General features: G+C 31.8%; 1 protein-coding gene across 7 annotated transcripts in view; it reads right to left on the reverse strand.

The window, feature by feature from the left end:
- PHF14 (PHD finger protein 14) overlaps positions 1–23,349 on the reverse strand; it is a 134,902-nt gene that overhangs the window by 61,284 nt on the left and 50,269 nt on the right. For all 7 annotated transcript variants that reach the window (XM_039319970.1, XM_039319972.1, XM_039319975.1 and 4 more), the window contains exons 15-17: positions 16,623–16,673; positions 16,381–16,502; positions 711–828 (exon numbers count right to left, since the gene is read on the reverse strand). In XM_039319970.1, coding sequence (XP_039175904.1) covers positions 711–828; positions 16,381–16,502; positions 16,623–16,673 — 291 coding nt within the window. The remainder of the gene's footprint in view (positions 1–710; positions 829–16,380; positions 16,503–16,622; positions 16,674–23,349) is intronic.

Consider the following 23,349-nt stretch of genomic DNA (forward strand, 5'->3'; position numbering starts at 1 on the left):
GAACAGGTTAAAAGAGTTATGAAGATGACTTTTGTGCAGTTGAAGCTATACCCCTCTTTTATGAACATAAAAAAGTGTTGAAGATTTAATTGTGTGGCTACAGATACATCTTGATCTTTTTGACCTTCTGCAAATACATTTGTTCTAAAACCAATGGATGGTTATAAAGATCCTATACCAAAAGAACTATACATTTAACAAAAGAAAATTAATAACATTCACTGCATAACTTATTCTTCCATTTGAAAAGAAAATTATAACCTTATTTTGCTTACAATAGTCTATTTCAGAATTCATATAAATTATACAAAGACTAAATCATCTAATCTTTATAAGTGAATACATGTATCAAAAGAATTAAGCAGTCAGCAATAATGCACTGTATTTGTATATATTTTTAATTTCATTTTAAATGCATCTATTAAACCAATATACAGAATATAGGCCTCTTATAATTAGCAATATAGTATGATTCAAGAATTATCACAGACATTCACCATTAAACTCTTCAAAAGTATAGAACATTCTTCAATTAAGTGACTGAGAATATAACATAGTGACTTGAATAATTGTGAATATCATTCTATGCTTTGCAAAAAAACCAGCAGCATGAAGTTTCTCTTTCAATGCTATAGTAGGAACTGAATATGAGCTTTTCTGAAATATTTTTGAAAATCTTATCTGCATTTTTATAAGACTCATTAACTTACTTTGGATGAGGAAGAATCACATTCTTGACAAATCCACCCATAGCCAGTTTGCTTTGGAGATTTTTTCAAGGGAGGATCCAAACAACCAAAATGATAGCATAATCTGCATTCATCACATCTGCATTAGAAATGAAATGCTTATTTTATGCTCTAGAGAATCCACAGAAATAAATCATGAACGCAGAAGAAATCTTACAATATTAGGAAATATAAATACAATAGTGGCCAAAATTGTGGAAACCTTTTAGGAAAAATGTACATTTGAGGTTTGATGGTTAATAACACCACTTTCTTTTGGAATAGTGCATGGAAAGATAATTTAATCAAGAATGTAATGCAATAACCTTTATGAAGGATTTGCTATTAGAATAGCAGTTATAAAGAAGAAAAATGAAACACATAGAAAAAACAAGATATACAAAAATTATCACCATAGAAAAAACGAGACATACAAAAATTATCACTATGTCAGTTAATACTTAGTTGGGTAACCTTTAGCATGAATTACGGCCTTACAACATCTTCCTATGGAGTGAACCAAATCCTTTAGTTGTGCAGCTGTTATAATGTGAAACCAAGATTGAATGATTGCTTCTATTAAGTGGGTTTTATTGCTGGGTCGCTTCTGACTAACAAGTTTCTTTAGTCGGTTCCATAGATTTTCAATTGGGTTAAGGTCTGGGCTATTCCCTGGCCATTCCAGCAGTGGAATATAATTATCTTGAAACCACTTTTTGCACACAGCAGCAACATGACATGGAGCTGAATCCTGTTGAAATATCAATGCTTCATTGTCTTGGAAAAGATCATGTGCGGAAGGCATCAGTTTGGGCTCAAATATTTCATTAATGTATTTTTGGTCATTTATATTCCCATTAATCACACAAATTCTGCCCATACCTTTTGATGTCATACAACCCCAGATCATAACACTGATTGGGTGTTTCACGGTACATGTAATGCAATCAGGATGCAAATCTTCTCCGATTCTTCTCCTTACGTATTTTATGCCTTCACTACCAAACAGGGAGATCTTGGTCTTATCACTCCAAATAACACTGTTCTATTGTTCTTCTGTCCAGGTAACATGGGTTTTAGCCCAGTTTAGTCTTTTCAACCTTTGAGAGATAAAAGTGGCTTTTTTCGTGGAATTCTAGATTTTAGGCCAAATTTCTGCAGTCTGCACCGAACAGTCCTTGGACTCAACTTCACATTGCATTGCGCCATTTCATCTTGTATACACCCAGATGATTTTCTTCTGTTATGTAGGCCCAGTCTCTTAATTCTTCTATCATCACTTGCTGTTGTGCACCTTTTCCTTCCTTTACCAGTATGGTTTTGTAGTGACTGAGTCTCTTTATACCTCTTCAAAAACTTAGAAATGCCACCTTTGGTTAAGTTTTCACCAATTTTTCTTCTAATTTCTTTATAACTGTAGCTTTGTTCACTTAATAATACCATTTTACATCGCTTTCTGGGCAACCAGTCAATTCTTTGCACCATTTCTTTAATTTTATTACATTTTACAAGCTCACTAAATGAAAGAACACAAAAAAACCCAATCAACTTGATAGCAATCACATAACAAACTGACAAATGTCCTCCTCTCAGCTTCAATACATGACATCAATAATTGAATCCTACTGTGATCTGATTGGCTCATTGCCAAAAAAAGATGACACCTGATTGGCTCTCTAAACACTCATGCTCATTGGCTACAATCAGATGAAGGAAAGTTACCTGATATCAACCTAAGCAAGTTGTGCTTCCTTTTTCTGGTTATTTGGCTATAACTTTTCATAGAATACAGATAATTGAACAAACTTTGTTGCATTACATTCTTGATTACATTATCTTTCCATTGATGTATAAGTGTATGGTACTACTCCAAACAAAAGTGGTATTATTAGCCATCAAACCTCAAATGTACACTTTTCCCAAAAGGTTTCCACAATTTTGGCCACTGCTGTAATTACATACTACTATAGGTTAACAATATATCCAACCAATGATGGAGCTTCATATGGACACTAGCACCCCTAGAACTCCTGAACTGATAGCTAACTTGTCAGATAATGTTTATGTATTAGTATTACAATAGCAATTTTTGCTAACATCTCAATTACATTGTAGAAATAAAGAGCAGGTATCAAGAGAACCCCACTTTTAATAGAACTCTTTCTCTTCAGGAAACTGGGAATGGGAGTGGTTTATATCTCTCCTTATATACTCTTTGTACCTGCAATACCCATTCTCTACACTGTTTGTACAGAACAAGAGGAGAAAGCGTAGATATCCAGTCGTGCTAGATGTTTCTATTCATGCAATTTTATATTCCATTTACAGCCTGATTAAACAAACAAATATGCAGCTTTCATCATATGAAAAAGAATGTGTAAACATCTCTTCAGTGAATGAAAACAAATGCATATAGAATTTTGGATAAAGAATATATTTTCAATAATCAACTTTCTTATTTGGTATAAAAGTTTTGAAAATATTTTGATAGAGGATGCATGACAGATTCATGCTTGTTCATCATATGAATTGTTTTTTCCCCTTCATTAACATCTTTTGGTCACACATTAACAAATCAGTTTGAATAACGTGCATTATATCACCTACATGTATTGTGATTTCTTGTAAGAAATTTGGCCATTTCCTGCTTCAAATATAATAAGAAACAACCAGTATTAGGTCCACAAACTCTATTTGTTTGTCTTTAGACTGCATTGCTGAGAAGTGTATACATAATGTGTAAGAAGAATTGCAACTAATAGTGGTCAAATTCCAGGGAACAGGACATCAGATGAATTTCTTTAATGGCTTCCTGTCTTCCTACCCTCCAATCCCATTAAAGTTTTAGCTATTAGTATGGTACATTAAACGAATATTTTAACACAGAGAATACACAAATAAAGCATTTATGTGACACACGTTAAATTATATAGTTAACAATAATCAAGTATTTATCAGCCTCACAAATGATTAAATTGAGCCACTTACATTCCCAGATTTTAATTTTAAATATAATATGTATTTTTGATTCTCCATGGAGTTAGTTCAGCAACTTGCCTATCACATGATGTAGCAATTTCTAAAAACAGGATGAAAGATTTAAGCCCTTCCTATCTTGTTGCTAAAACAGAGGATAAATTCATGCATGTATAAGATGAGAATTATTAATGTTAAAACAATATTGCTCTCTGAATGACTATTAAATTACAATAACATTTTATTTTCCATGCCAGGCCAATCACACAGTAAAATGCTATTTGTCACAGTCAAATCAAGGGGTTCAATATTATATGTATTTTAGATTTTTTTTTTTTAAATCAGAACTTAGGTTAAATCTTTTGATTGAGAAAGACAGTTTGATCAGATATTTCCATACATCTTTTCCTTTAATAAAATAATTAATTTATTTTTTAATCATCCATCTGCTCATGTCCTGGAAATTTTTTTCAGCAGCTTGGCCTGTTTTCTCCTGTTAATAATAAATCATTATTTTGATATTATGCCTTAATTTTAAAATCTTAGAAAGATAAATGAATAGTGGCTAGAGAACAGACTCCTTCTATTGCACATCCATCCAATTTCATTATAGTTTGCCTCTGTCTACTCATGAGAGAGTCTTATCAGTATACCTTTAGAAATCTAAGAATGAATTTGGGGGCATAGAAGACTTAGACCCATCTAACTGAAAAGTTGAAGAAAACGGTGCCTATAATTTTATACCTATGTCACTATAATTTTATGCAAAATTCAAAGCTTCCAATAACTAAAAACATATTTTTAGGGTAAGATAGCATATTTTTGACTGAAAAATGTTCACATAAACTCTAGAAATATGAATTTCATATTTATTCCTTGTACTTTATTTATTTAGAGTATGGCTAAATAAATAAATAAATAAAGTGCATGGAATAAAAAATACGCTGGCATAAAAATATTCCTTGAACAGTATCTTTTACTGTAATATTTTACAATGAAATATTTGTCCCAACTTCTAAGAGTACATATCTAAATCTGATGTTAATTTGCCTACATTTACTGCTCAAATAAGTAGAAAAGTAATAACTGTGTATGTAAAAATAACAAAGATTCTGAATTAAAAATGGGTTACTGGGGTTTGAAATGCAAAGCTTGAAAATAAATATATTTTAAATCTATCTCTAAAAAAGTCTGACTGTAAATTTAAATATCACTTCTAACCTGTATGATAAGAAGAAGTCTTGAAGAAATATTTCACAAAACATTTATATTTTTATATATAGCAAATGTTATCAAGAATGTTGGCTTTTAACTTATTCCATAAATCTGTTGCTTATTTATTATGTTAAGCTTACCTAATTTAACATCAATCTATCTATACTATGGGCTCCTTTGCGTAGGGAGCTACATTTGGCTGGGTGTAGGCAGTGTCCTCATTGTGGAAGGCTGGCTTCAGGTGAGGTGTCCCTTAAGACCTGGTTATACCAGCAAGCATAACAGGGATCACAGGAGCATCTCTTCATTTGTTATTTCATTTGTTTTGCTTATTTGTATAATTTTTAATGTTTTTATAATAAATATGATAATGGTTTTACATATTTATTCATTGTTATTAGTTCTGTTGTATGTTTCTCAGAGTTGCTTTTGGTGAAATGGGTAATTATATAACTTAGATAAATAATAAAACAGATTTTTTTTAAAAAATGTTTTTTTTATTTGGGAGTTTTAAAAATCTGCATGTGATTTAATTTGTAGTTCTTAAACAGTTTTTCACATGAAAATGTCATATATTTGCACTTCTAGTACTCTTAAGTATTATGGCTTTTTATATGACTATTTGACAAATTTGACTTCTTAAATTTTCAAGTAACTCTGGTCATTCAAAAATATAATTATTCATCACTGAATACTGGTTCTTGCATATTTCATGTAATATTATTTAATGGTTGTCACTGATTTCATCCAGTGCTATTTAACTGTTTGATTCCCAGAAAACTGTCATCTTAAATTTGAAGGAAAGTGAAGTTTTGAAGAAATTAAATCTATTTTAAAACTAATAATTAATTTTCAGAAGTTTTTCCTATGCCTATAAAGCACTACATGTTTAAAAACCAAGATGGCAAGTACTGAAATAACTAAATAAACTTAAAAAAACATTAATTTATTGAGAATTGTAGAAAAAAGATACAATATGTTAAACAAAATCATTTTGAAAACGCAAGCAAACCAGGGAAACATTTAGCATACCAAATTACAAAAGAGGAAAAAAGAAAAATGATAACAGTGATAGACAAAGAGAACAAATTGCTAAATACAAGATTGGAAACAGCAGAAGAACCTAATTTTTTTAAAGATCTAATAAAATTTGAAAACTTATATTTAAAGATCAAAATCTAGGTTTTCTGGGGAAGAAATGGTAAATTAAAGATGGTTTGATTAAAAGTAGACCTAACAACTGTGAAAAATGGTCATCAAGTAGATCAGTTCTTTGTAATCAGTTCTTTCTGGGCAAGAGAATTTGAGATCACCTACAAGTATTCCAGAAAATTGTGCCTCACAAGGAGACCTCAAGCCAGTGGATGTGGAAGTTTAGGGAATAATAATTTTGCTGAAAGCATAGACAGCTCCTTTAAAAGGATCCTGGGTTTGCATACTTCCTTTCCTAATTACTTTCAGAAATTGCTTGTTAACTTTGCAACTACTAGGAACTTTTGGATTGACATGTTTTATAGCACTGAATATAATGGTATGGGGGAAGACTGGATGAAAAGATGCTATTATGAAGAATATGCTATTATGGGTAGTAGTTGGGGCAAAATAAGAAATCTTTCCTCCTTTCTCATTTTGTAAATGAGAAGAATTGTACTTTTAGATTTGCAAGATTCTGCCAATGTAGCTTTATAATAAAGTAGAATGGGCTCATCTGCCTGCAATTATTTGTTTTATTCCCAAAATATTGTACATTAATGCAATATTTATTTAAACCAAAAATTTATTTTGTTAATTATGTACCAAATATGAAATTAAATTTTGAACCACAGTTACTGATTTTTTTCCTGTTATATAAGCAGAATATTTAGACATAACTTTTCTATAGCAGTGTTTTGGTTCCAAGTCAGCCAAGCAATGAAAAAATAATATAATTTGGTTTAGAAAATGGAAAAGATCATTAATTAATTCTATCCATGAGGATAGAGTTAATTCAGGTTTCACTTACCAATGAAGGGGAAAGAGAATGAAACTTCAAATAAAAAGGCCACCAGGCAAATTAATAATACTGAGAATCATTTTTAACTAAACTATGGAGCAATTAAGTGAAAAACAGAATCAGCCTTGGACTTCGTGTAAAGATATGGCTGACACCTGACACACAGAGAGAATCTATTTTCTCTGGACTGTCGTTTTTCCAACTTAACAACAGAAGGAACAGGCTTTCCTTTGTTTATCTGACTCTCTTGGGTTAAGGAGAGTCCTAGAATCATCCCTCAAGATCCTCCTAAAACAGTAATGGTCTGCAAGTAGTTTCAGCTGTGCTTCGAAGCAGCTGGTGAGCCAAAGCTCAGAGGTAGTGCTGAAATCTCTTCACTGTTGGATAAAACAGCCACTTTGGAATTTATTTTTCAAGTGGACAATAAGTTGTGCCCTTCGCTTCTTAACCAATTTATGATGCTATTATCTTTATTAACTAAAAGAGACTGTCTTTAGTCACAGCTTATTACTCCTTTTTGAAACTCTGTGCCATTTTTGAGACTTCTTTATTGTTAAAAGACAAGGAAGCTGGAGGCAAATAAGGAAGTATATTCTTTCTTTTGAAATTTGATGGAGAAACATAAGAATAAAATTTATGGTTTTATTTTACTATTTTTAAAATAATCTGTAGCCTTAGATTGCTTGGTTGTGGGTGGTTGAAATTTTCCAATTTTCATGAACTCTGACTGGCCAGAAAAAGGAATAATAAATAATTAACATTTTTAACCACTAGAGGGAGCTACAAAGATGCTTAATCCTGAGCTGGAGACTGTCATCAAGGAAATCTTTGAGAGTTCCATACAGAAAATCATTTATACCACAAACTGGCTAGGGAGTAAAGATACAAATTATATAGATGATATTAAAAAAGAACAAGAGACACAATTAGATGTAGAAAATTATCAACCCATTGTGACAACTCCACAAATACTGGACAATGCAAATAACCTAACTGTAATTGGAATATAAATGACATCAGCTTTTATTATGATGCCCTCTAAGGTCCCTTCCAACTTTATTATTTATTATTATTATTATAACCCTCTCCACACAATTGAAACAAGTGTGTCAAATAAATTCACAATTTTTAAGAGGTCACGTTTGAGATTTTTTTATTCATGGATACCAACAAGGTTGAGAATCTTTTGAGAAAAAAAGTTATGATAAACATATCAGTGAAGATTTTATTCTACGAGGAAATGCCCCATGTTAATCTACAACTTTTAACAGAACAACTTTGGGAGTCTTTTTTCATGGATATTAACATGGCTGAAAATTTCTTGAAGAAAAGAAATTTGATAGACACTCCTGAGAAGAAAAAGATTTTATTCTATAAAGATAAGCTGGAGGGAGTGACTTAAATTTAATGACTTAATTAGTCAGGATGGATTTTTATTAGTTTGATATATGCATTGAAAGAAAACTCTAAGGTAGTTTTGTATTTATAAAATGAGTTTATATATGCATGTTTCTATCCTTTTCTGTAATGCTGAATAACTCCCCAAATTTGTAAAATATTATTGATCAAATTTGAAAATAAAACAAGAAAAGATTTTACTCCATGAGAATAAACTTGAGGAAAGATTTAAAATAAATGAGCTAATTGGATTTTTACTGGTGTGATATATATAATTGAATGAAAGCTTTAATATACTTTGGTATTCTGGGTTTAAAATGTCCCCCCCAGGATTAAAAATTGGAATGATATATTTCTTTTAATATAAATAATTCTTTTAATATAAATTATGACAGTTTATAAAGATCAATGAGTAAATAGAAGCATAACTATTCCCCCCACCAAGGGGAATTAGAGATGGTCAAATTGACTCTTTTATCCAAAAAAAGAGAATATAATGATGATGATGATGATGTTGGAAGGGATCTTGGAGGTCATCGAATCCAACCCCCTGGTTGTCCAGTCTCTTCTTAAAAACTTCCAGTATTGGAGCATTCACCGCTTCTGGAGGCAGGTTGTTCCATTGGTTAATTGTTCTAACTGTCAGGAATTTCTCCTTAGTTCTAGATTGCTTCTCTCCTTGATTAGTTTCCATCCGTTGCTTCTTGTCCTGCCTTGGAGAATAGCTTGACTCCCTCTTCTTTGTGGCAGCTCGAGATATTGGAACACTGCTCTCATGTCCCCCCTCGTCCTTCTCTTTGTTAAACTAGACATACCCAATTCCAGCAACCGTTCCTTATATGTTTTAGCCTCCAGTCCCCTAATCATCTTCGTTGCTCTTCTCTGTACTCTTTCTAGAGTCTTAGCATCTTTTTTACATCGTGGTGACCAAAACTGGGTGCAGTATTCCAGGTGTGGCCTTACCAAGGCATTGTAAAGTGGTATTAATACTTCACATGATCTTGATTTTATCCCTCTGTTAATGCAGCCCAGCACTGTGTTGGCTTTTTTGGCAGCTGCAGCACACTGCTGGCTCATATTTAAGTGATTGTCCACTAGGACTCCGAGATCCCTCTCACAGTTACTACTATTGAGCAAGATATCCCCTATACCAGGGGTAGGCAACCTTGGCTTTTTTATGACTTGTGGACTTCAATACCCAGAATTCCTGAACCAGCCACGCTGACTCGGGAATTCTGGAAGTTGAAGTCCACAAGTCATAAAAGAGCCAAGGTTGCCTATCCCTGCCCTGGTGTCATCTGCAAATTTGATGAGTTCCCCATCTATCCCCTCGTCCAAATCATTGATGAAGATGTTGAAGAGCACTGGGCCTAGAACAGACCCTGGGGCACCCCACTACATACTTTCCTCCATGTAGATATAATTCCATTGAGGACCACACACTGAAATTGCTTCCGGATTTTGTCCTTGCAATGAAAAAAAATTGAAACTTTTATTTTATTTTATTTTTTGCTGTTTAAATAGGTTTGTTGCCATAGAATGACTAATATATACTGTTATGTAAAAGTAAAAAGTTTAGGTTGTAATGTTATCTTCTACTGTGCTAAAGAGTCGATGCCTTTTTCTTTCTTTACATCATATTTTCTCTTTTTTTCTTTTCCCCTCTTCCCTCCTACTTTTCTATTACTTTTTTAAATTTCTCTTTGATAAACTAATAAAATGTATTTTTTTTAAAAAAAACATAATCAGCCTTGTTGTGCAGATATTATGAAAAATCAATGTGTTGTTTAATTAGGTAGGTGGATTTATCTTAGAATATCATAATTCTACTTGAAAATCCAGTGAGGTTTTTGGCTACTTATAAAACTATGATGCACTGTCATACTCCAGTTTTGACAGCTCTAGCCTCTGGCCCATCTGAGCCAATATTTTTTTTTCCAGCTAGAATTAGCACATCCAGTTACTACTTTCATTAGTAGTCCCTTTGATGAAAAAAGCTCCTGGGTCCTAAACTGAGAAGAGTTATTCTTTAAACTTTAGTGCAAAGTGGGCTGCTTTTGAGAAGTTTTTGAGGCTGAGTATGATTTCACTCCAAGCTTCACATAGACATACATGGAATGTGTAGTTTAATAAATTCTATTTCTGTTTCATAAATTTAAGTTGGGTATCATTGAATTGATTCTAATTAATTCATTTCATATATCAATATATATTATACATGGGGTATCTGTAATTAATTTTAAACCTAGAAAGAATGAAAGAAGGAAGGGAGAAACATGGAATCCACTCTGCCCATTAGATAGCTTTATGTTCTGGGAAAGCATTTTTTATATATTTCCTGATGACTAGTTTATAAGCACAGACGGAAGCTACTTTGCTTCACTGACCTACAAAACTTGTGCAAGACAGAAAGAAGACCTCCACAGAGAAAATAGGGAACCAAGCAGATATAACTCCTTGAATTGTGTCATTCTCCAGGGATCATTCAGTATTGAAAATTCAAGTGAAAGTAATGCTCAACGTAACAAAACTCTACCAAAAAATATAGTATTAAAGAGAGCACTCAATCTCAATCCTTACTACTGACTTATTCTATTATCCACTTGGAAGACGTTTGCTTTAAGTTCAAACACACCACAGGATAAGGCAATGTCTTTTGCGGGTAAAGGTTTGTTCTCCAAGCTTGTGGGTTGGTTCCTGAACATTTTGTTACCAGGCATAGGTAACATCTTCAGCATCTTCAGAAACCAACCAACAAGCTCAGAAAACAAATCTTCACCCTCATCCTACACCCAAGATACAGATATTTGTCACTATTGCAAACAATGTCTTGTGTCCTTAAAGAAGGGGAACAAAGACTTACTGTACTGCAGTCAAGCACATTTGGAAGACTTACTCTATACTATGTTAAAAAATGGCTGTGAAAGAAATCATTTCTTTTTTTCAAAAGAAAAAATATAGCTATAGTGGAGAAAGATTTTCAATCAAATGGGTCATTCAGATTGATATATCTTTAGAGGCAAAAACTGCTTTACTGCTGCTAATGGTTGTATTTATTTAATTGGTCACAAAAATACAATCGGATTCTAACAAAAAAGAAGTTTGCATAATTACAGATGGATGCTCAAATTATGCTGTAGGTTTTAACTATAAAAAGATATGTGTCTAACTTAATTTACTAAAATGATTGATGCCATAACAGGTAAAAGATGATGCCTTTTAAAAATATGGTAAGATTTTTAAAAAAAAAAATCCTAAAAGACTGCCGGATAATAATTCAATGATTATACAAATTAGGAATTCTGTAGGCAGATTCAAAATGCCTGGCCACTCATTTCCTCTCTAGGCCAAGTTATGTTTCTTTTTTAAATAAGAAATAAGTAAAGTCAGCAAACAAAATGTCACCATTAAATCATTTGGCATCATTTTCTGTCAAAAATGTAATGGAAAAAGCACACATCATAGAAAAGGTTACTGCTCTTCCAGAACATCTTTTCACTTGGTTCAGGGCTCATTCCTTTCCACCACAGTATAGACTCAACTTGCTCTCTGCAGGCTTAATGTGGCAGATGAAGGATGATGGCATTTCCAGCAGACCACAGTGTAGTGATTTTAGTGGTTATCTGAGTGAAACTGATGCTATGATTTAAAATAACTGCTCTGTTTATGTGCAGTGGTAAAAGTCACTTACTACACAGTCTTGCAACGTCAATTCATTACTTCTATTATATATTCTTTTAGCAGCTTCACTGCAGACACAACATTCAGTGGAAATTAAAGAAATTGCCTACAATGCTTTCCAGTTCTGGAAAAAGAAAATGTTTATAAATTTGGGACAAGAAATCAAAAATAAATGCTTCACAAGGATGGTATTAATTTTGTTTTAGTTAAAATACTCATAACTGTGAACCACCATTATACCATAGTAGAATATTACAATTATACAACACTGTATAATTGAGAGATAGTAGTATTTGGAAATTTCATTTTCAAAATTCAATTCTTATATGACTTGCACTAAGAATTCATTTTGTTTAATTTATATTTAAATTGCATAAAACACCATACTTCCCCTTTCCTTTTTAAATCATACAAATTAAAGTTGACCACATCATTACTAAGAGTACAGTTAAATCTGCCTCTTCATATTACCTATCCTATCAATTTTGAGCTCTAACAATTTATTATTTATTTCATATTATGGATATTTAAACTGTATGTGCTTTTAATGTATTGCATTTATGATGATAAGCAAAATAATTCACTCTTACATAACGATTTATTTATATAGCTGTGACTGTAATTATAATTATAAAAGAGTACTATACTAAATGGATAAAATTTCCAGATTCTATGAATACTCAAACATCAATATAACCAATAGATTAAAAAAAATTCATGTTAACTTATTGACTTAACTTCATGCATATGAGACGGATAGCCTATAAATTTACTAAATAAACAAACACATAATAAATAAATGGACACTTACAATGAATAAAAATATAGTTTATTCCACCTTTTTATATGTTTCAAACATCATTCTCTCTTCCTCACGAGGGTTAAAAAAAATTCTAAAACAATTTTTCAAGTTAAAATATGCCAATATTATAATAAACTATAAAAATAGTTTACAGCAATTTTTATTTGCAAAAAGAAATTATACTCCATATCATTTAATTTCTGAAATGTGGAGGTCACAAACTCAAAATAAAGTTTTATAGATACAAATTCTAAGATGGAAATTCCTATTGGTTTTTTTTTTTTTTTTTGAAGTTAACATGCCTGACTAAATAATCAAGCAAAAAGAAGGGGGAAATAAGTGGCAGGGCATGGCTGTCAGTGTTAATGTAATATTCCACATTTGATAATAATAATGAAAAAAGACTTCAAATACCAAAATGATTCATGTGCATTTGCAGTAATTCTCACATGGCTATGAAAATAAATGATCTGTATTTTACAGAACAGTTATCTTAAACAAAACTATTCATTTAAAATATCTCTAACATTCTGATATTGTTCTGTACATTTTCACGTTTTTTTTTAAAATAAATAAATGAAAATTTCATAAAATTCTATGATGAGGATCTAAAGAATCACTTAATTATTTAAGTGAATGTCATGGCTCCCTGGATATGTTTCTCAAACAATAACCTGTCTATCCTAGCTTCTCTACTTGGCAGCAATTCATTTTTGAAAATGAGAAATCTTAGAAAAAAATAGTTTCCACACTTGGCAGATTCCAGTACGATATGTACATATTTCTATGGGTTTATTTCCAAAGGGACAGCAAACCCTGATGAATGAGGAAGACATATTCCACTTCTCAGACTTCCTTATACATTAGGCATATATTGCTGGGTACCTTCCCATATAAACAATATTTCTAATAAATATATTGACCAACTATATATTGGTAAAAGGTCGTTTTTCAAAGTTATAAAAAATTGAAATAACATTATGGAAATAAACAAATGGAAATTTATCCATCATCAATTAAGGGAATCAGCTCCCTTCTGGTACATCCTAAAACGTTTAGGAAAAGAAATAGAAATATAAAGTGTCAATGTGAAAATTGGTTCACTTGCTAGAATTGTTTGTACTATTACTCTTTCCTCTTAATAAATCTTGCTAAATAGAATTTTGTTAATTCATGCATAAAACTTTCTTTTCAGGCAGCTGACAAGGGACTAACAATCATAATTGAAAAATAAATAAATTAGAGAGCAGAGAGCATAATATAAGAGTTTGAATTTACAGCTGTTATCACACATTATTTTTTTTTAAAAAAGGAATCAGCATTCAGATTATAAAAGTCATACACTACCAGCAATTTTAATAGCACTGTTAATTTTTCAAATCAATTAGGGAAGTGTAAAGCCCTGCAACTGATCATATATACTATCTTAACTAAAGCCTTTCCCTGAAGCAGAAGATTATTTCATTCTATAATATTTCTAGTTACTTTTCAAAGATGGAGCTGAAGATGTTCTATGATCCTTTAAAAAAAATAGTATCCTACTGATAATAAAATTGAAAACAGTCTTGACTATTGGACAAAAGAAATAAAAGTTAATACTTGGAATCATATGCCAAAAATATTCCTGTAACGCCATACAATAAATAAAATGTGTTTGCCTTAACTAGTAATGATGTTCAAAGGCCAATGGAAATTAAAATCTGTGAATGTATACATTTTAAATAACCTGGAATAAAGGTCTTATCTCAAATAAAAAGCCAAAAAGATAAGCTAGATTTATATGTTGTACCAAAATTATCAATATAAAACAAGATGCAACATAAAACACTAGCAGGCAGCTAAACTGGCATGAACATTGAAGCTTTAACATCTAAAAAGTGTATACAAAAATAGTTACACACTAAACACAATTTGCAGTTATTACCACCTTACAGTTTTGTAAAAATGCTATTTTCTTGTAAACCATGCTAAGACTCTTGCAGATAGTACACAAAACAAGAATGGAGTTTTCTAGAACCACACTGCTACTATCAAGGTAACTACAGTAAATTATCCTACAATAGAGCAGATATACACAGGAAATCATACTTTCAAAGAAAGGGCAAAAGGACAGTCATATAGTAGCAGCTCCTACTATTAACATGTTATGTGATGTGCAAGGCATTAAAAAAATAAAAAAAATTAGCTGGATTTTGTGTTACTTTCTAAAGGACTTAAGAAAATGAAATTCAGATTATATTTTGTTGTCCACAAATATTCAGGTATCATATATGAGAAATTTTCCCTCTGAATACAATGTTTCATTTTTCCTAGTTTGTCCCCTGAACCATTAATATTCAACATGAGCATGGTTCCAACTTTGAAATTAATCATTCATTATATTGAGGTAGCTGTGAGGTGCTAAAAATATCACAAGTAAAATGTCATTCTGAATTATTTGAAATGCTGAATTATCATAAACAACCCTGCAATGCCATTTGACTTTATGTAACTCATTGGAATTAATTTGTTCTTTATTCTCTTTTTCACACTTATTTATTAGACACCAGTAGCCTTAAGATTTTTTATATATATTCCTTTGTTTATCAGTATCTAGAATATTACTAAATGTTTTATTTTCTAAAAAAACCTAATAAAATTAAAACTATTTATTTATATAATGATCTTACCCTAGGATTTTAAAAACATTGCACCATCCAATGAAGTAAAAAAATTGGCTTTGATTTATTTCAGTTCTCAACTAAAGCCATGTCTTGAATCATTCCATTTTTGAAACTGACAATAAGTTACATAACTAAAGTTTGAATTAAGAAGTATCAGCTATAAATCATTAGTCAATCATTATATTTTTAATCTGAATCGTGAAATCTATTTATAGATGAATGCAAATGGATTTTACAATTCTATAAAACTGGGGACAAAATAATTGGAGGAACAAGTTTTAATTTTTATTTACTTAATTTCCTATATATCCTGTCTTTATTATTTTTTTTTGTAAATAACTCAAAACAGTTATACCTAACTCCTTCTTCTTCCGATTTTCCCCACAACAATGAACCTATGAGATCAGTTGGGCTGAGGAAAGTCACTGACTCAAAAGCACCCAGCCAGTTTTTCATGGCAAGAATAGGACTAGAACTCACAGGCTCCTGTTTTCTAGACTTGGAATAAAAATACTTCAGTTTGTGGACCTCAGTATAACTTTTAGACAAGTGAAAACTAACTTCAAACATAACTTGTGACAGAAAATAAAAAAAAACAGATCCTGTATCACACAGATGACTGGCTTTTTATCTTTTATGTCCTGTTAAAAGACATAGTAATTCACCCTGACAGAGAATTAATTCTATTTCTGAAACTGACAGGTAAACATAAAGATCCATTACATTTAAATCCACAGAGAAAACATGTGGCAAGTCAATTAGTGGATATGAGTGGATCAAAGCATTGTTTCTGTGGTATGCATTCCCCTTAAGTCAGCTGGCCTTATTCAGTACTTTAAGAGTTCATTCATTACAACCTTGATAAGAAAATGATGAAAGTGGAACTTTAATTTCCTTTGGAAAAGATTATAACATTAGTCCTACCTGACTAGATTTTCATTGTCTCCAGTTCCTTTACATGTAGCACATTCTGTTCTTAAATCCTCAGATTTTGGCTTCTTTTGTACGACAGATTGTCTTTGTCTTCTTTCTCTTGGAATCCGTTCCTATTGAAGGAGAAGCATCAACTCAAAACCAAGCAAAGGTTTTAGCATTAGCAACATTACTTCTTACTCTTGACATTTTCATCTAGTCAATAAAAATGAATAAAATTACAAGATTCCAACCTCAGGTTTTTCTTCTTCCGGAAGATAGCTTCGTTTTCGTCCTCTAGTTCTCTAAAAGTAAATAAAATTTAAAATTAATGCATTCCCAGATGAAAAAATACAAACCAAAGTTTCTATTTGAATGTATAACTTATTTTTGTAGGTTCAGTATTCAAAGAAAGTCTTTGAAAAACAATAACAGTAACAAAAGTCTTCAATGAAAACAAAAACATCCAATAGTACTAAAAATGTTGAGGATTCGGGTTACATCTGGAAAAGTAAACCAGAAAAACAGAGAGGAAAGTTAAGATGCAGATAGCTATATGAAGTCTATGAAAAGGATTATTCGGCCCTAAAATTTGACTGTATAGCAAGACGACTTAGCTGAAAACTAGAAATGGGGAACAAAGAAAAGGAAATATCACAGATGCCTATAGCAAACTAATGCCAGAACACTGACATGTATAATGTCATATAAAAATCCCATTTTATATGCTTGTGTCCTGGCCTCTGATACAAGTATGTATGTTATATATAATGAGAAACTGACAAAGGAGAATGCTCGTAGTCCAGGACTGAAATAAGGGGTCCTTGGTGGACATGGAAGCCTGGCACTCTGACAAATCAGCCACCAATAGACACATAGATATAAACAACATCTACATACTGTGCAAAAAAGACAAACAATAAGTCAAAAAGGGGGGAGGAACCAAAACACCTCCTGACTATCAATCAACACCCAGATGAGCACAGATTAATACCAAGATTAACATCAGACCAACAATCAAGAAGTGATACCCCAATATCCCAATCAAAAAACTGCAAATAGTAAATAGCCCAACCAAAAAACACCAAGACCACTCCCAACAACATTGAACATAAACTGAGAACAAACCCCACTCCCCACTAGCACTGCTGATATTATTTAGTTTGAGTAATGAAACATCTTCAAGAGAGACATTTCTAAATAAACAACAAGAACCCTTCATAATAAGAAATGTTTGTCATTTTTACCCCTCCCCCAATGTCTACTGAAATGAAGCTCATGGGGAAAATACTACTGCACTGTAGTATTTGTACACTGAATTGGTTCTTCTGAAATATATAGAAGAAGCAACTTGTATCAAAGCAAAGACCTTTTTGTGGAGATATCATTTTTGTATCTCATTCTAATAATCTATGTTTAGATGATTTTGGTAAATGAGTAGATATTTTTTCTTTTATATAAGAAAATAAATTTAAAATTTTAATGAGGCTGATACTGATCAATTCTTCACACAAAGTTGAAACTAAAAGTCTTTGTTATTTTCCATTCTGATATTTAGTCCTTTCTTAAAAGCACTATAAATGTAAATAATAAGGCAAATGCAGCTTGCATGTTGAAAAAAAATGCAAATGAGAAACACTTATAACAGGCTTACTACAGGTTCACTGAATGTTGTCAATCAGGATAATAATTTACAAATCATGTAGGCCAAAGCATCTCTGATAACATCTTTATTTTTGTATTTTAAACTGAGTAATCAAACAGTGCACAACCCTTCTGGAGTATGGTTATTTCGTTGTAAGGGTCCAAGTGTTGTTTGGGACATTATGCTATGTCAAAATACTTGGATTTCTAATAGTAAACCTACTTAGAAATAATAAACCTACTTAGACATCATCAATTCTAGGATACCAGCTTGCATATAGAGTGGCTGTATGGTGAATGCTCAAGAAACACATGTTATGCTTCAAAAACAAAGTAGTACAGATATTCTTCCTACTGATGTCAAACATTTTCCAGAATATTCCTTCTCTTCTGAACAATGGGCACAAAAGCCATGTATTCAAAAATAAACACTATACCACAGTTTGCTGTAGGACCCTCCTCACTAGAACGCATAGCAGCCAACCAACAAGAGATATTACATCCCAGAAACAGCCTGTGATCCCATACTTCTGCCTACCGGTACTTCTGCTTTATACAAAAAAAGTGCAACTACTGAAAAAGGCCAGTTGATGGCAATCTATATACATACATTCCAATCAAGAACTCCAACTTCCATCAAAATGTAATAATAATTTTTTAAAAAGCACAGCTGATGAATTTAGCTTAATATACAGACCTTTCAAACTAATATTAGAACAATGATCCTCCTTCAAAACAATAATCACAAAATGATAATCACAGCTTACTAGAGTAGTTCTATAGAGCTACAATCAGTTAAGTGAACTACTTGTATAGAGTTTCTCTACTGCACTACAATGTATTTATCGTTGATTTTACCTTCTCTACTCAAAGAAACAAACATTAATTTTAAAAACATTATAGATGAATACCAATGTATGTATGTATACACATATACAGACTATTTTTAAAGAAAATATTTATTTCTTTGGATCTATATCAAAATAATGTGTTGTTTTACATGTAATTCACTTATGAAATGTTTAAAATATTTGAAAAAAGAAATTATGAATTTGTCTTAGTTGAATATAATCCATAACTAACTAACTAACACTGAAATACAAAGGGGAAACTGGTTATTGACTTTACTCTTGAAAATTTGATTAGAGTTAAGTACAAAAAGAGACTATGAACTTGGGGAAATTCAATTATTGAGTACAATAGGGCAATTAAATCAACCCATTTTGTCAAATTATAAAGTGCTAAATTAATATGAGATGAAATGCCTGAACATGCTGGTGCCAATAGCTACTGACAGACAGTCCTAAAGCTAAAGTACTAATGATATAACAACATTTACAGACATATGGAAGTATTGCAAATTTTCTGTTTGTTTCTATGAAACAAGCAGGCATAAAACAAATAGTAGATTCAAGCATTCCATTGTGAAAATTTGCAACATATTTCTGCAAAGGGCAATACCATCTGCTTCCATTGGCTAGTATTATAGAGCAGATGGAATTATTTTCACACCAGAAGAGGCAACTCTTTCTGTACTGCCAGCTGATGGTACCATCTAATTAGGTACTTTACATTTACAACTCCAGGAAAAAAAACCAACTAAAACATAACAAAAAGGCTTAGGGAACCACAGCATCCTTTAAGTGTGTAGATTAAGTAATGTCACATTCAGATCTTTTCTTTTTCAGATAAATGAGCAATCATGTTATATGATAATATTAATAGTAAAAAATACTGTATAAATAAATATCTGTATTATAAAAAGCATGAATAAATATTATAATCCATAATAAAACTATTGTTTATTCTATTTTAAAGGTAATACAACAACATTGGATGTTCATTATGATAATTTAGGAATGTTATTCTGTACAAAGCTTTTGTCATTTCAGTTACAAGTGTTTTTGATTAGGCTGGCTTAGCTAGCCTTTCTGGAACCTATTTGCACATCATTATCCATTAGGGGTTTCTAGTGTTAATATGATCTAAATCATTAACCACTGTTCAGTACATATTCCAAATCAGTTAAAACATATGAGCTATAAATGTGCTCTCAAGCAATAAAGTGCTTTCTATATAAAATTAATACAATCAAAGCAATCTATTTCCAAGCGCACTAGCTCTGAAAATGTAAGAGGGTAATATGAGAAAATTCAACAACATGCAGTCACCAACATGGCTACCTGAAACAACATAATTCCTTTATGTTTGAAACTTAAGTTGTATTTTTATTGATATTTTTAAAGAAATGCAAAAATAATGAATATTTTGCTATAGCTTCAGGTTTTTTTTAAATTCTGCAATCTTTTTAATGTATGCTGATATGGTTAAGATATTGAATCTGGGCTGGGAAGACCTAGGACTCAAGCCGTGTAAGCTTATTACATGACAGCGGACAATTATTCTAACTCAGTCCTATTAATTTCATAGGGATAGTATCATAGGGAAAAAATGAAGATAGGAATCTCTGAATATTACCTTCAGCTCCTGGGGAAAAGTGAGATACAAATCTAGCAACTTTATAAATAAAACATAAATACAGTATCAGTTTCTATAGTTATTTATTTTACCTTTGTTTATTATTTATTTATTTATATTTCTCTTTTATAACATATAAAATAAGAAAGGTAGCAACAGATATTTCCATAGGAGGCATCTGTTGATTGGTCTACAATTCTCATTTTGGGACTATTGCTTCATTTTAGGTAATAGTCTAGATTAATGGAAGAAGCAATAACATATTGAAAATTAAAGTTGAAATACTTTGGAAGAAAAAGTAACTACAATGAGTATAGTATGACTCTTAGTGTTATATTAAAAGGGTTGTCCGAAAATAATTTGAAGCTTTAATTTTATTGGATTTATTGGATTGACTCTGCTTAGAATTTCCTATGCACCACAACAATGCTGCCTCTTTTTGAAATCCAAATCACTGAAAAATACCAAGACTACAGGCGGTGATTTTAATGGATGAAAATGAAAGATAACTAAGTTGATAGTTCAGTAGTAAAACACATGCTTGTACAGGTAGTCCTTGCTTTACAGTTACAACTTGACCAAAATTTCTGTTGCAAAATTTGTTAAGTGAATTTTGCCCATTTTATGATCTTTCTTGCCATAGTTGTTAAGTGAATCACTGTACTTATTAAGTTTTAACATGGTTATTAAGTTAATTTGGCTTCCCCACTGACTTTACTTGTCACATGACCCCTGAATACTGCACCCATCAATTTTGGTGCACGATTTTGATCACATCATCATGGGATGCTACAATGGTTGTTTGAAAAATGATAATGACACTTTTTTTTAATGCTGTTGTAATTTTGAATGGTCACTAAATGAACTGTTGTGAGGACTACCTGTATGCAGATGATATTGGTTTCTATCCTGTTATTTGAAATAAAAGATTCAAGTAGCAAGGAATAGAAAACTTTTGACAAAGTTATATACTTTCTGATAGTTAAATCTGCTAGATAGATAAATTCTTTAAAATTGTTTATAGCTTCTTCTGTAGGATTGTTTTACCTCATTTTTTTTTCCTTCTTGCACTTGAATTTCCTCCCATCCCTCACTTCAAATTAGTATTGATTGCTGAAAACTGCCTGGGCAAGTCCCTGCATTTTAATCTGCAAGATTTTGAATGGGTTCCCACTGTTTTCTTCCTGGGGCTGAAAGATTGTGACTATCTCAAACATCCAGCTGTACCAAGGTGAGACTAGAACTTGCAGTCTCCTGGTTTTTAGCCTGATGCCCTAACTACTACACTAAGCAGGCTCATTTGACAAATCAACAAAGAACACTTGCCCTGATTCAACAATATAAGGCTGAATAGCAGTGGAAACTACATTTTAAAGCTAGATTATTGGTTTACAAAACGGAACATTTCAAAGCAGTTTATGTTTGTTATTGTTTTAGAAAATTCTGTATTTATTTGATCATTTAATATTTTTTAAAAATAGCCCTAATGACAATTGAACAATACAGGATTTGACTCTAAGTTAATTACTATATTAGCAAATCATAACTATCATGAAAACATTTTCATGCTAATTAAATATACTTTTTCTTGGGGAAATATATTGGAATTTTTCTAAAAGATAACTTGTGAACAACTGAATATGGATCCTAAAACTGGCCAAAAATCTATTGAAAACACAATTATATGTGTACAGAGAAAAAAATGTGAAATCACAGTTGCTAGTTCTTTAGCTGGTGGTGGCCTTCATATACACTGAATTTTTTCCAAGAACCTTGGGATATCATAATCAGCACAGTACATGTGAGGATCCAAGCAGTGTGGCTTTTTGTAATTGACAAATGGAAATGTTGTTAATGCATAAATTTTCTAAGTGCTGTCTGCCGATAACCACTGGGATTACCGTGGCCAATTTATGCCATAAGTCTTTCAAATCTGATTTTCAGATCTTCATACTTTGTGACCTTCTCCAATTTTCTCTTCTATTTGACTATCCCCTGGTATTGCCACATCAATTACCTATACTTTCTTTTTTTCAACCACAGTTAAATATGGCATAATATGAACCAAGATTTTATCACTTTCTATTATGAAATCCCACAGTATTTTAACATTACTATTAATTCTCAAGAATCCAAAAGCTTACAACTGAATGGGTATTTTTAAATTAAACATTTGTATTTCAATGAGTTAAGATAATTCTGTTAATATAAAACTGTGGGATTATAATTGTTTTCAAAATATTATGGTATTAGAGGTAGACTTCACTTACCAACTGCTTTGTTCAGCAACTTACGAAGGTGCTAAAAAAGTTTCTTTCGATTTATATTCCCCATTATGTACATGCTTATTCTCTTGCAATTCATTCCTCTCCAAAGGATGTAAATACAAATGCTATATCCCTTCTTTCTAATTATCCCAGTGCCTGAGTGAGTATTCAAAAGGGTGAGGGAGTGTGTGTGGGGGCGGGGCGGGCAGGGAGTAAGAAGCTGAAGAAAAATCATTAGGAAGCAAACAAAAGCCAAAGGTGTGAAACTGAGACTTGTTAGTTATAGACAACCCTTTGCAGTCTGCTATCCTAACACGAAGGTCAGAATTTCAAAGGGTGGAGCAATGGGGAAAAGAAAAGCATAGTTGTAGTCACGTGATTTCCCATTTAGCCATTGCATTGCTTAAGGCCAGAACGGCAGATTCCAATTGAGGATTAATTGTTTTTGTGTTATTCTTTGCTATAATTTTACCTTCATTTCATTATTTATTGTTATTTTAGCACCTGCACAGAAGTGAGGTATAAATTTAATAGAGAATATTCAAAATATTGACCACATTCTAAAACATTAATCCACTTTTCAAATACTAAG

Source organism: Crotalus tigris, unplaced genomic scaffold, assembly GCF_016545835.1.
Source record: "Crotalus tigris isolate CLP2741 ecotype Arizona unplaced genomic scaffold, ASM1654583v1 scf7180000023617.9722795, whole genome shotgun sequence".
In the NCBI taxonomy this organism is placed as follows: domain Eukaryota; kingdom Metazoa; phylum Chordata; class Lepidosauria; order Squamata; family Viperidae; genus Crotalus; species Crotalus tigris.